Raw genomic sequence first — 12239 nt, 5'->3', positions numbered from 1 at the left:
TTATTTTTAAAAGAGAATTTTGTATTTTTTAAACGAAAATTAAAAATTAATGAATTATCACGGTTTGGCGACGCTAGGCAATCTGTCCTGTCATTTAAAGAGCATATTCATTCATGAGAGTGGTCCATCTTGTTTGCTGAGGTACTGCTACCGCTCTACTCTTGGCCGGCTGCGGAGCATCCCATACTTCTTCGTATTGCGGAGCTGCTTTGGCAGCTTCTAAGGCAGCAGCATGTGCGGCCAAGTGTGCAGATCGGGCGGCGGCAACCTCAGCTGTTTCTTGGGTGTGGTCATTATCAACTCGATAGCCATTCTCGTCAGCAATGAAGTTCACACGGATCTCCTTTCCTTCAGGGCTGATGTATGCGTAGCTGCCCACCTGGTTACCTTGGGCATCCCTGTGCGTCTCGGCAGACTGGCCGGGGTGGGAATAACCATACTTGGCTTGGCCGTGTCCATCTTGAGATTGGTATTGGCGAGCAATATCACTTGATGAAGGTTGAACTGATTGTGGGGTTGCCCAAGTGTTGTATTGAGGAGCGATACGGGTTTTCTGTTGGGGAGCCTCCCAGTTATTCTGTTGGTGGACGATCACGCTCTCCTGCTGGGGCGCACGAGCTGCAGCTTCTCTGTAACTCTGATAAAATTCATTCTTTGCTGCCTGAACTTCAGGGGTGTCCTGTACTGGTACGGGCAAACTATAATCGGCTTGAACAGGAGCCCATTTGGTGGTCGGGGGGTTAGACCAGCTTTGCTGAGGAGCAGCCCAGCTCTTCGCTTGGGGGATTGTTACGGGCTTGCTTCTAACTGGCTGAGGAGTGTCCCATTCTTCTTGGTTTGGTGACGCTGCTCTGGCAGCAGCTAAAGCGGCCGCGTGAGCAGCCAGGTGAGAAGAACGAGCGGCAGCTACTTCAGCTGTTTCTTGAGTGTGATCGTTATCAACTCGATAACCGTTTTCATCGGCGATGAAGTTGACACGGATTTCTCTACCCTCTGGGTCAATGTATGCGTAGCTGCCTACCTGGTTACCACGGGCATCTCTGTGCGTTTCAGCTGATTGACCTGGATGAGAATAGCCGTACTTTGCCTGGCCGAAGCCGTCTTGAGATTGAAATTGACGGGCTACTTCGTTTGTGTTAGGTTGGATCCATTTCCCCGAAACCGCACAAGCGAACAAAATAATAGCTGCAACCTTTGTAATAGAAAATTAAACTTAATCTTTTATCTTAAACTCTATTTGTCACATTTTACGTTGGCTAAAAGAACTTACCGGAATATTCATGATTATTCGCGTGCAGAAGTTTGAAGAGCGACGAGTGGGATTGGTTTGTTTTGTCTTCAGATTAGATGGGGTTTATATACTCATGATTTGAGTTTGTAGCCGCCAGGTAAGGTGAGGAACGTGTTGCTCTTGTTGAGTGGGAGGAAAAGGTACTGCGATTTTCAGAGCTTCAGAATTTCAGGGACATGTCAAACGACACAAAGAGCGATGCATTAGTAAACGAGAAATAACTATAGCGTTGCTCTCTTTTTCTTGGCGACCCTTCTCTCTCAGCTTACCACACCCAGAAATCTAGCCCGTAGTCAAATTAGGTTTGTATCCTAGTTAACAATCATTCGTCCTATAGCTTCCTTATCACGGCGTGAGGAGGAGAGTAAAAGTAATGACCTTTGAGCATTGTCAAGATTCAGCTCCATCTTTTCGCCCCATCCACGCAAAGGTATCCCGTCCTATTTAGGGATTCACAAGGAGTCTCTCCGTGAAGCGCCTTTTTTTTGTGCTCTCTGCTAGTGGCAAAAAAACAAACAAACAGGTTTGACTAGTATGCAACGCCTTGATCATTTCAACCGAAGGTCATTGTTTAAAATCAAATTCCAACTTTCATATAGAAGTCACGATTGGAGACTCGTGTCACTGTGCTCCGGCGTGATGTGGCTGGGATGAATCGCGAGATGGGCGGAGGCATTTCCACCTCCAAAAGAAATGTACACACGGAAGACTTTTTCAAATTGAAGACCTTGCTCAAGGCGGGTCCACCCACGACTTGGCTACTATATAAGCCGATCATAATCCACAGAAAAGCAAACTAACTCTCCCACTGCTCGTCTATCTCTACCAAGCGAGTTATCATGAAAATCTCGGTAAGTCTTTTGCACAGATAATAAATTTTACATTTTGTTTTACTTAAACATTTTCAATTTCTATTGTAACAAAGGCTGCAGCTATCCTTTTGTTGGCCTGTGCCGTTTCCGGCCAATGGATTCAACCAGGCGGGAGTGAAGTGGCCCGTCAATTTCAATCTCAAGACGGGTATGGCCAGGCAAAATATGGCTATTCTCATCCAGGTCAATCGGCTGAGACGCACAGGGATGCCCAGGGAAATCAAGTAGGTAGTTACGCGTACATCAGCCCTGAAGGAAGAGAGATCCGCGTCAACTTTATTGCTGATTCCAACGGCTATCGCGTTGATAACGATTACACTCAAGAAACACCTGAAGTGGCTGCTGCCCGATCTGAGCATTTGGCCGCTCACGCAGCTGCTCTAGCCGCCGCTAAAGCCGCATCACCAAACCAAGAAGCATGGGATGCTCCTCAACCTGTTAAAAGCAAGCAGGTGGTAGTACCCCAACAGGTGAGCTGGACGACTCCTCAGCAAAAGACTTGGGTCGCTCCTCCGACTAGCAACTGGGCTCCAGTTCAAGCCTACCATGGACCCCCTCAGCCTGTTCAAGATACTCCCGAAGTCCAAGCAGCCAAAGCCGAATTTTTCCAGACTTTTAACGTTGCTGCTGCCCGCGCCCCAAAAGAACAGAACGTGATTGCTCCTGCAAAGAAAGCCTGGGTCGCTCCTGAACAGAAATCGTGGGTCGCTCCCGTTCAAAACAAATGGGTTGCTCCTGTTCAAAACAAATGGGTCGCTCCTACTAGCTTTGCGCCTGCCCATGTCCACTACGGTTTGCCCGTACCTGTACAAGACACTCCTGAAGTCCAAGCTGCCAAAGCCGAATTTTTCAATTCCTTCAGAGAGGCAGCTGCCCGTGTACCTGCACAAGAAAACTTTGTTGCTCCTCAAGAAAAGACCTGGACCGCTCCTCAGCCAGCAACATGGGTTGCTCCTCAACAGAACACTTGGGCAGCTCCGCAGCCTGTGGTCTTAGACCAATACGGTTTACCCCAACAGGTTGAAGACACTCCCGACGTCCAGGCAGCCAGAGCACAGTTTTTCCGTGCTTTCAAGGCAGCAGCGAAAGCCGCTGAATCAGCATCAGCAGCCGCGGCCCAGAAAGCAGCGCAACAAGGAAATTACTACTAGATAGCACCTATAATAGTCCCTAATCACTTATTAAAATTGTATGTTAAACACTCAAGTCTTGTAAAAAGGCTATTGTAAAATTGTAGAAAGACATTCATACGTTTCCGACTCGAGTACAATACAGATTCTCGAATACCGCTGCATTAATTTTCACCACGAAATTGAGTTTAGTAAACAAGGTTTTTTAAAATTATCTCATGATTTGTGTCTAGGAAAATGAGAATTCTAGTATTTGAGCTGATCATTTAAATGTTTGAAATTGGAGTAGTAATATGAGAGCGAGAGTTGTAGGAAAATACGGAACTGTTTGCATTTGCACTGGACGTCGAATATTGAATACACGCAGAAGTGCTAGTTGCAAACAGGTTTTTGAACTTCATCATTCGTAATTCTTCGTGAAAGACGCTGGAATTTAGCCATAAGAGTACATCAGTAACTCAGTAGGGCAAGGGCAGTTGGTGCAGAACGACAAATGACCCCGTATTTTTTCAGCACTGCGGGAAGTACAATTAATTTAGGTTTCTTAGGTTGATAATATTTACCAACAGACAGTGCCATCTAGTAATCACATTTTAAGCCATAGGAAGCAAAGGTAATTTGGTGAGTAAATTGTTATACGTTTACTTAAAAAACGGCTAGCTTGTTAAGAAAACAAATGGCTTTTTCTGAATCAGCGTTACATTTTGGTTATACCGTGCCTTCTCACTTTTTCAATTTTGGCAAAATTTTAGATTTCGCTAAAAATACATGATTTCGATGCAGAACTGAACGAGAATCACGAATATGTGGGGGGTTTTCCTGTTGGACTAATAGTTTTTGAATTAAACGTAAAAAACGGTGACGTTGGGTTTAAAAAATAAGCCCGACAAAATATATAAACACGACTTTTTCATTTTAAAGATAAATTACGATTATTTCAAAAACGTCTAATGTGACAAGAAAACAAATTGCTTTTTCTGAATCAGCATTAAATTTGGGTTATACTGTGCGATTTTCATCGCATTCCAAGAGATTTCGATTTTTTCAGATTTTGACAATAGTGAGAAGGCTATATAGCCTTCCCATTTTTTCATTTTTGGCCAAAATTTAAATTTTACTTAAAATACATGATTTCGATTAAAAATTGAATGGAAATCATGAAAATCAAGTTCATTTTTGCATTGGCTTTATAGTTTTTTAAATATAGGTAAAAAACAGAGGGTGCACTAACAAGTAACAGCACTTTTTTTCATTTATTTTAAAAACGGATGGCTTATTGACAAAACAAATCACAGAATCGAAATCACCGTTAAATTTTTATTATACGGTACGAGTTTCATCCAATTCCGTGAGATTTCGATTTTTTCAGATTTTGACAAAAGTGAGAAGGCTATATAGCCTTCCCACTTTTTCAATTTTGGGTTAATTCTAGATTTCGCTAAAAGTACATGATTTCGATGATGAATTCAACGGGAATCACGAATATGTGGGTGGTTTTCTTGTTGGGCTAATAGTTTTTGAATTAAACGTAAAAAACGGTGAAGTTGGGTTTAAAAAATAAGCCCGACAAAACATTGTCGGGCTTAAAATTTATACCTGCAAAAACTGACGCTTATTATAATTGGGTAAAAATCACAGGATATACTCAATATTGAATACTGATTCCGTAAAATTGTTATTTTTTTCAAGTCAATCGTTTTTTAAATAGACCGATTATTTGATTCAACGCTAACGTGCCAGTACGCTCCAGCGCTATCGTAATATAAAATTTTCAATATATCTCAAAAACAATTGACTTAGTGAAAAAGATAAAAATTTTACCGGAATCAACATTCCATATTGAGTATATCCTTTGATTTTTACCCAATTCCAATGAGCCTCAGTTTTTGCAGGTATATATCTTAAGCCCGACAATATAAGCCCGGCCTTATTTTTTAAACCCACCTTCACCGTTTTTTACGTTTTATTCAAAAACTATTTGCCCAACGAGAAAACTATCCACATATTCGTGATTCCCGTTCAATTCATCATCGAAATCATGTACTTTTAGCGAAATCTAGAGTTTAGCCAAAATTGAAAAAGTGAGAAGGCTATAGCCTTCTCACTTTTGACAAAATCTGAAAAAATCGAAATCTCTTGGAATGCGATGAAAATCGCACAGTATAACCCAAGTTTAATGCTGATTCAGAAAAAGCAATTTGTTTTCTTTTCAAGTTAGCTGTTTTTGAAATAATCGTAATTTATCTTTAAAATGAAAAAGTCGGGCTTATATATTTTGTCGGGCTTATTTTTTAAACCCAACTTTACCGTTTTTTACGTTTTATTAAAAAACTATGAGCCCAACGAAGAAACCACCCACATATTCGTGATTCTCGTTCAATTCTGCATCGAAATCATGTACTCTTAGCGAAATCTAGAACTTAACCAAAATTGAAAAAGTAGGAAGGCTATACCCTTCTCACTTTTGTCAAAATCGGCCAAAAACGAAATCTCACGAAATTGGATGAAACTCACACAATATAATGAAAATTTAACGCTGATTTCGATTCAGCAATTAGTTTTCTCCCTAACCCAGCCGGTTTGAAAAGAAAAGAAAAGAAAGTTCTGTTAGCGACGCTTTATTTTCTGCGCCGTAGCATACTGCCGCGCTAGCGTTGTCAACTAGGTGTGATAGAAATTTGAAGCCAGACAAAATAAGCCCGAATTTTTTTTTTTTAAATATTATCATTAATCTCAATAACTATATATGATTTGGCGGTTAGTAGTGTGGTAGGCGTAGTAGCAACAGTAGTATTTATGGCCAGGTAAAGTTATTTTTTGATAAATTAGGTTTATTTCAATAACGGCTAACTTGACAAAAAAAATATATAGCAAACTGTACGTGGAATATTTGTATGGACATATAAGAATAATACACGAAGACTTCAGTGATCTTTCGCTTTGTTTACTTTATTACCTCATGTATGCATTTTCGTTTTTTTTCTTTCAGTTTATTTCAATACATGAAATTGTACAAGCTTTGCTATCATAACCTAGAAAATGTATTGTCCGTAAATAAACGGAACTACTTCGGTGAATTAATTTGCTGGCTAATTTATGGAAGTAGTATCAGGACGATGAACGATTTACACACTCGGCTTCTGATAAAAACTGTGAAGTTAAGTGCCCTTTAATAATTTTACATTGCAAGGCATTTGTCCAGCAAATTACTTTGAAAGCTCTTGCATAATCCTTGGGTTTAGAACGTGAAATCCCGGCTGATAACAGCTTTAACGACATACGCAAAAAGAGCAAATCATCGAGGGACAGGAGAATTTGCTTATTATTTTGTTTCTTTTGTTAGGTATGTACGAGAAGCTAAAAACTAAAGGTCAATTTCGTTGCGTGACTCAAAGTCGAACTAAGGTCACTCAGAACAAAACACATCTGTTAAATTAAGATTATTTTGAAGGCCACTTAATCAATTTGTGACGGTAATAGCACCTAAATCGAGAAATCATACGCGTTAATTGTAGGAAACAGTACTGGAAGCGATTTCTTTGTACCTTTTCTGGGTATATAAGGAAATGCGATTTTCAGAGCTGTTGTCCATTTCAAAAATGGCCAGCGTTACTATTAATTTACTAGTGAGTCCTCGAAAAATTTACAATTTAATGTTTCAGCAAAATAAACCGAGGTTTATATATGTTTGTTTAAATCAATCCTATTCTGCGTTTCAGGTTGCTGCTTGCATTTTGACGCTGATCAACGTGAGCTCCACAGCGGCAAAGCCCTTTAACACGAACATAAATACAAATTACAATAGTAACTACAATGCAAACTTAAATGCAAATTACCTGATCAGTTCACTATTGAACTACATTTTGGACCTATTGCAAATTATCCACAAGAATGGGCAACGTTCTAGACCTGTTGATATTCCACCCTTTCCTCAGCTTCATGACATCACGGACCTGCGGCAAATCCAGTCACCAGCTACTCTTTCACTATCACCCTCTTTCAACTTGATGGATGGCAATAAGGAACCTACTGCTGTTAATAAGGGTGATTTCAATATTCTGCACGATTACATTCACGACAATATTATAAAAAATAGAAAACCTGGTATAATCGACGATGATGGTTCAACAGCCGATGAAGATAGAAAAGCCATTGAAGCTGCCGTGGATGCTTTCAAGGGACCTGATGTCCCCGCCCTCGTTTCGCCAATCCCTTTGGATACGTGGGGTCTTCGTCTTGCAGTACCAGAGCCTCCGGAGAAACAAGCTACTAAAATGGAACTCCTCAAGGCCCTCGCAGAAGCCTAAATCTGCACACAATAGAAACATTAAACTATGCATTTCCAGCGACTTCGACTATGGATAAATCTCTTGTTACGTTTTTGGAATACCCCTCGAATATTTTTATGTATTACGGCTTGCGCGACACCATTTATTCTTTTAACTGCTCTCTGTGTTTTGTAGACGCGAACGATTTCTATTAAAAAATATATATGAAATTATTCTAAGAGACTGAAATGTTTACCATCCATTTTCACAAAGTTCCATGGTTTTGAAACAAACCTCCGTTTCATATACAGCTCATTCGCTCTTCAGTAGGCTGCCTATGACAGAACAGTACAACACATAAATTGGCAATACTCTTGTTATACATAAAGCAAATGCGCCAATTCCAAAACAGGGAAGCGCTATACATGAAAATAGTTGAACGCCAAAAGATAACACAAAATAATGATCGTCATTATTTCTAGCACCCATATTGTGAACAAGCATGTTTTTATCCGCAAATGAGTAAGACTTCACGTTCAAAGCTTCTCATAGTAATTCAATTGAAAATTGAATGATCGGAACTTGATAATTACAAATGAAAGTTAAATCGCTTCTGCATTGCCAAAAACCACAAGGGCAAATTTTTAGATTATGAGTGATCATTACTTTATGTTACCCCAAGTTGGACGTTAGGTGGTTTGAACTTAAGCACTAGCTAAAGCCAACCAAGGTTTCGAATTTCTTTAAGAAACGTGAGCTAATTAATAACGTTAACTAAAAAACGAGGATCGATTCAGATACTCAACTGCAAGGTAAATGAATCAAAAAGGTTTCTTTGGCCTCAAATTAAATGACTTTCCTAAATGCTTCAAAGAGGAATGATGGCCATGTAATGAGTATAAAAGACTTCCACAATTCAGTGTCAATTCAGAAGACTCTCCGTCCTCATCCACTACACTCCACATCTACAGCGAACAACATGAATTTCTCGGTAAGTAAAAATGATTTGAAATTAAACTTATTATAAATGAACTTACTCTGACATATTGTTTGTCGTTCTTTCAAAACCTGGAAGACATTCGCAACCATCGCTGTCTTGGTTTGTATGGCATTGTCTATTAGTGCCCAGCAATCCGTAAAACCAAATGCTCCTGCAAAACCGTTAACTCGTTCATTGCCATCACGTTCATCACCCAGTAGAAATATCAACATCAATACCAATGAGAACGATAACGCCAACTTCGTCTTTGGCTCAGCTTTTGCTGAACTGATCAGCAATCTAAACATCGAGGATTCAGATCCATGTGACGAAGACGATGACATTTGCTTTTGGAGAAAGATTGGAGCTGGTCGTCTTGCGAAATCCCTAAAAGCCACTGAAAAAAAGCAGGAAGATGTTGCTGCTTCTGTCGATGATGCTGAGAATGTGAAGGTCGAAAAAAGTGCGGATGTTATGGAACGCAGTCTTCATCCAGTTAGGGGCTCTAGCAATTTGAACTTCAACTCCAACAGCAACACAAACTTCAACGATGATTTCATCTCCCTATTCGCATCTCTCCAGCAGTTTCTTAAAAACCAAAGGAAACTCACCAAGAAAACCCCCATCACAGTTTAACTTAATAGCTTTGTTAGCTATTAGCTGCATCTCCTCTGGCACCGACAATAAGAGCAACTACATTCCTGAAAAAGCTTCCTTCTTTAATGAAATTGTCATGGATTTCCTGTTTCCATAATGTTTTGTATGGGCATGATTCTGTTATGGTTTTGGAACCTAGACAAATATATTCAGATTATATGAACTTTTGCGATTACAATGAAATGATAATTTGAGATATAAACGTATGAAGCTTAACGGAGATAACGCCATTGTGGTAACACTGTAGAAGGTTCCACAAAAGGATGATACTATTGTCATTACTGGTGATATTCCGCTCGATCACTTAGGAGATTTGAGTTCGGCAAAAGAATTACCTGATCACGAGAGCAGTTCGTCCACACGATCCATTCATCCAAGTGTCCCTTGAATTCAGCAAACCTATCAGCCGATTTGCTACGATTATGGCTCATGCAACTGCAACAGCGTCCCCGATTCCGGCTGTTTTTCAGCATCTTTGGTTGAGTGGATGAGCTTTCTGAATCTAACAGATGCGTATCCGCCTCAATGTTCGTGAAGCGTCAGTCATGTGAATGGGCGTTTGAAATTGTTTCTGCAATAAAAAAAACATAAGAGACGTTAGCAAAAACACGGCTGATATTATGGTTAGTTTATTAACAAACGATAGCAATTGATTCATTCCATTTCCACCATATTCGATCATGGGTTTGAATGATTGCTTGTTAAAATAATACGCTCAAATTACAGACTCCGCGTGCGCCAAACATATAGCGTATATACGACAATATCTTTGAAGCAACCATCATCCAGCCGTGAAAACAATAAGGAAATAAAATAGTTTAACGCCAAAAATAGTTTTGTGTACAATTGCTAATGCCTTAAACACCCCATTATAGAAATTCATGCCATGCGTTAGTCAAGGTTCGCCCCCATCATTACATTTATCCTTCTAGATCACCTTTAAGTCATCCTTCAGAACAGAGGTTAATTGTTTGTGCGTATCAGTCACGTACGTCGTTCAACTTGCTTTTGATAAATAATACGAACAAGTCAAGGTCCCATTGCTGGAAACTCAAAGCTGCAAATAAATTCATGCATGTTCGTAGCTAATTATTTATGTCAACAGCTAAAGGGCTGCTGATAGGAAAAGGGAGCATCTGTTAAAGTAAAGGAATGATCTTTTTAATTATTCGAAATTAATGAGACCGTCCTTTTTGACACAAGACCTTTCATTTTCTTATTAAAACTACTCCAGGCGGAAATATCCTAGCCAGTTCACATGGTATAAAAACGACCAAGAATTGAGTTTGAAACAATCCACTCCCAGCATCCTCCGCTCTTACAAAGCAGCAGCTTAAGACGAAGCAAAATGAAATCTATGGTACAACTTAATTTTACATTTTTTGCAAAATTTGAGGTAAGTAATTTCATTCTTCTTTCGTTTTAAAGATTCCAGCTGCTTTACTGTTAGCGTGTGTCGCACTCGTTAATTTGGGTGCTGTACAAGCTGGACAAACAAACACCAACATCAACGAAAATAGCAATAGTAACGACAACATCTTGTATGACATCCTGGTGAGCATTGCAGAGTCTGGCCCAGAGGAACCCATTCCGACTGTGAAGCCCAGGCCTCCAGTAGTCCCTACCTACAAGCCCAAGCCGACCTACAAGCCTACTTACCAGCCTACTTACAGGCCTACCCACAAGCCTATCTACAAGCCTACCCACAAGCCTATCTACAAGCCTACCCACAGGCCTACCTATAAGCCTACCCAAAAGCCCTACCCTACCCACAAGCCTACCCAAAAGCCCTACCCTACCCACAAGCCTACCCAAAACCCCTACCCTACCTACAAGCCTACCCACAAGCCCCACCCTACATACAAGCCTACCCACATGCCCCACCCTACATACAAGCCTACCCACATGCCCCATCCTACCTACAAGCCTACCCACAAGCCCGTCCCTACCTACAAGCCTGTGCCGACCTACAAGCCCAGGCCTACTGTGGTCCCCACCTACAGGCCGGCCACCACTGAACACTACAAAGAAAAGCCCTGCAAACATTGTTCTCCCTACTCGACATCGCACGATTCTCATGCACAGAAACCTTCCGAATTCGCATTCGGTTTAAATTTCGAAAATCCCTTCAATTTCAAAACGAGCGATAACGAAAAATCAGAGTCCGACGTAAAATCGAATGAGGCAACGCAAGTGTTCAATGAGGACGTACTCGAAACGAACTTCCTCAGAGCTTCACTAGAGAGCGAGACTTCAGACATGGAGTCGCAGAACATGGAATTCGAAAACTAATACCACAAGCAAAAACGACACAAACATCCTGCTGATTTCTCTAAGATTCTTCAATCACTGAGTGATCTGAAACGGACCAATCAAGGCACTTAACTTCTTCTTCTGACCAACGATTTTTTTTAAATTTTAAATGCTATAAATTTTTATGGGCTAGACTAGATTTTCGGGTTGCAAAGCAAACGGATTTCTATTTTGGATACTTGGTTAATACACTGGTAAAAACACAAAAAAATACCTTGTATAAACGATGTTCCATCATATTTCATTTCTCTAAACGTCATCCAATGTTTGGCACACTCACATCCGTGTACAGCACGAGATGAAAAACACATTGCAAATGCAACACTTTTTTGCTACCTCTCCTACGACGCGTCCTTCACCTGGAAAAGCAATAACAAAATGAGCTTTCTCGTCCCACCCCATATTTCCCATTACGTTATTCAGTTTTTCTTTCGTGGCACCGGGAAATTGAGGAGGTTGGGGCAGGAAGGAAAACTTCTGCTTAAAAAAAAAAAACTGTATTTGAGTTAGCAACAGAAGGAAAGAAACAGTTATGTGACTTTTCACATGGATTGCGAGGTTTCTCAGAACGCGTAAGGTTACTCTGAAAAATAAATGTCAGCCAAGCAAAAGAACACACAAAGACAATCCGAACGTCAAGAAAACGTCAGGCAGGACAACTCAACGCGGATTACAGAAACCAGACGAACATTTGGATTGGGATCTAGTCAGCTGCGATGGCCGCCATGC

General features: G+C 40.5%; 4 protein-coding genes across 4 annotated transcripts; 3 read left to right on the top strand and 1 right to left on the bottom strand.

Moving 5' to 3' along the window:
* LOC130696274 (pupal cuticle protein-like) lies at window positions 1–1400 on the bottom strand. Its single transcript, XM_057519362.1, has 2 exons — window positions 1271–1400; window positions 1–1192 (listed from the first exon to the last, which is right to left on the bottom strand). The coding sequence occupies exons 1-2, from the start codon at window positions 1280–1282 to the stop codon at window positions 95–97; spliced, it is 1110 nt and encodes a 369-aa protein (XP_057375345.1). The 5' UTR covers window positions 1283–1400; the 3' UTR covers window positions 1–94.
* A 582-nt stretch (window positions 1401–1982) lies between these two features.
* Window positions 1983–3475, top strand: LOC130696272 (pupal cuticle protein-like). The gene is made up of 2 exons (XM_057519361.1): window positions 1983–2142; window positions 2217–3475. Exons 1-2 carry the CDS (start codon window positions 2131–2133, stop codon window positions 3312–3314), a joined length of 1110 nt encoding a protein of 369 aa, XP_057375344.1. The 5' UTR covers window positions 1983–2130; the 3' UTR covers window positions 3315–3475.
* Window positions 3476–6891: 3416 nt separating this feature from the next.
* On the top strand, window positions 6892–7621 carry LOC130695818 (uncharacterized). Its single transcript, XM_059495414.1, has 3 exons — window positions 6892–6919; window positions 7013–7337; window positions 7425–7621. Exons 1-3 carry the CDS (start codon window positions 6893–6895, stop codon window positions 7598–7600), a joined length of 528 nt encoding a protein of 175 aa, XP_059351397.1. The 5' UTR covers window position 6892; the 3' UTR covers window positions 7601–7621.
* A 2870-nt stretch (window positions 7622–10491) lies between these two features.
* Window positions 10492–11489, top strand: LOC132087985 (adhesive plaque matrix protein-like). Its single transcript, XM_059495373.1, has 2 exons — window positions 10492–10557; window positions 10626–11489. Exons 1-2 carry the CDS (start codon window positions 10546–10548, stop codon window positions 11487–11489), a joined length of 876 nt encoding a protein of 291 aa, XP_059351356.1. The 5' UTR covers window positions 10492–10545.
* The last annotated feature ends 750 nt before the right edge of the window (window positions 11490–12239 follow it).

The sequence above is a fragment of the Daphnia carinata genome, chromosome 5 (assembly GCF_022539665.2).
Source record: "Daphnia carinata strain CSIRO-1 chromosome 5, CSIRO_AGI_Dcar_HiC_V3, whole genome shotgun sequence".
Lineage (NCBI taxonomy): Eukaryota > Metazoa > Arthropoda > Branchiopoda > Diplostraca > Daphniidae > Daphnia > Daphnia carinata.
The sequence above is the reverse complement of the archived record's forward strand: the minus strand, read 5'-3'. Positions and strand labels throughout refer to the sequence as shown.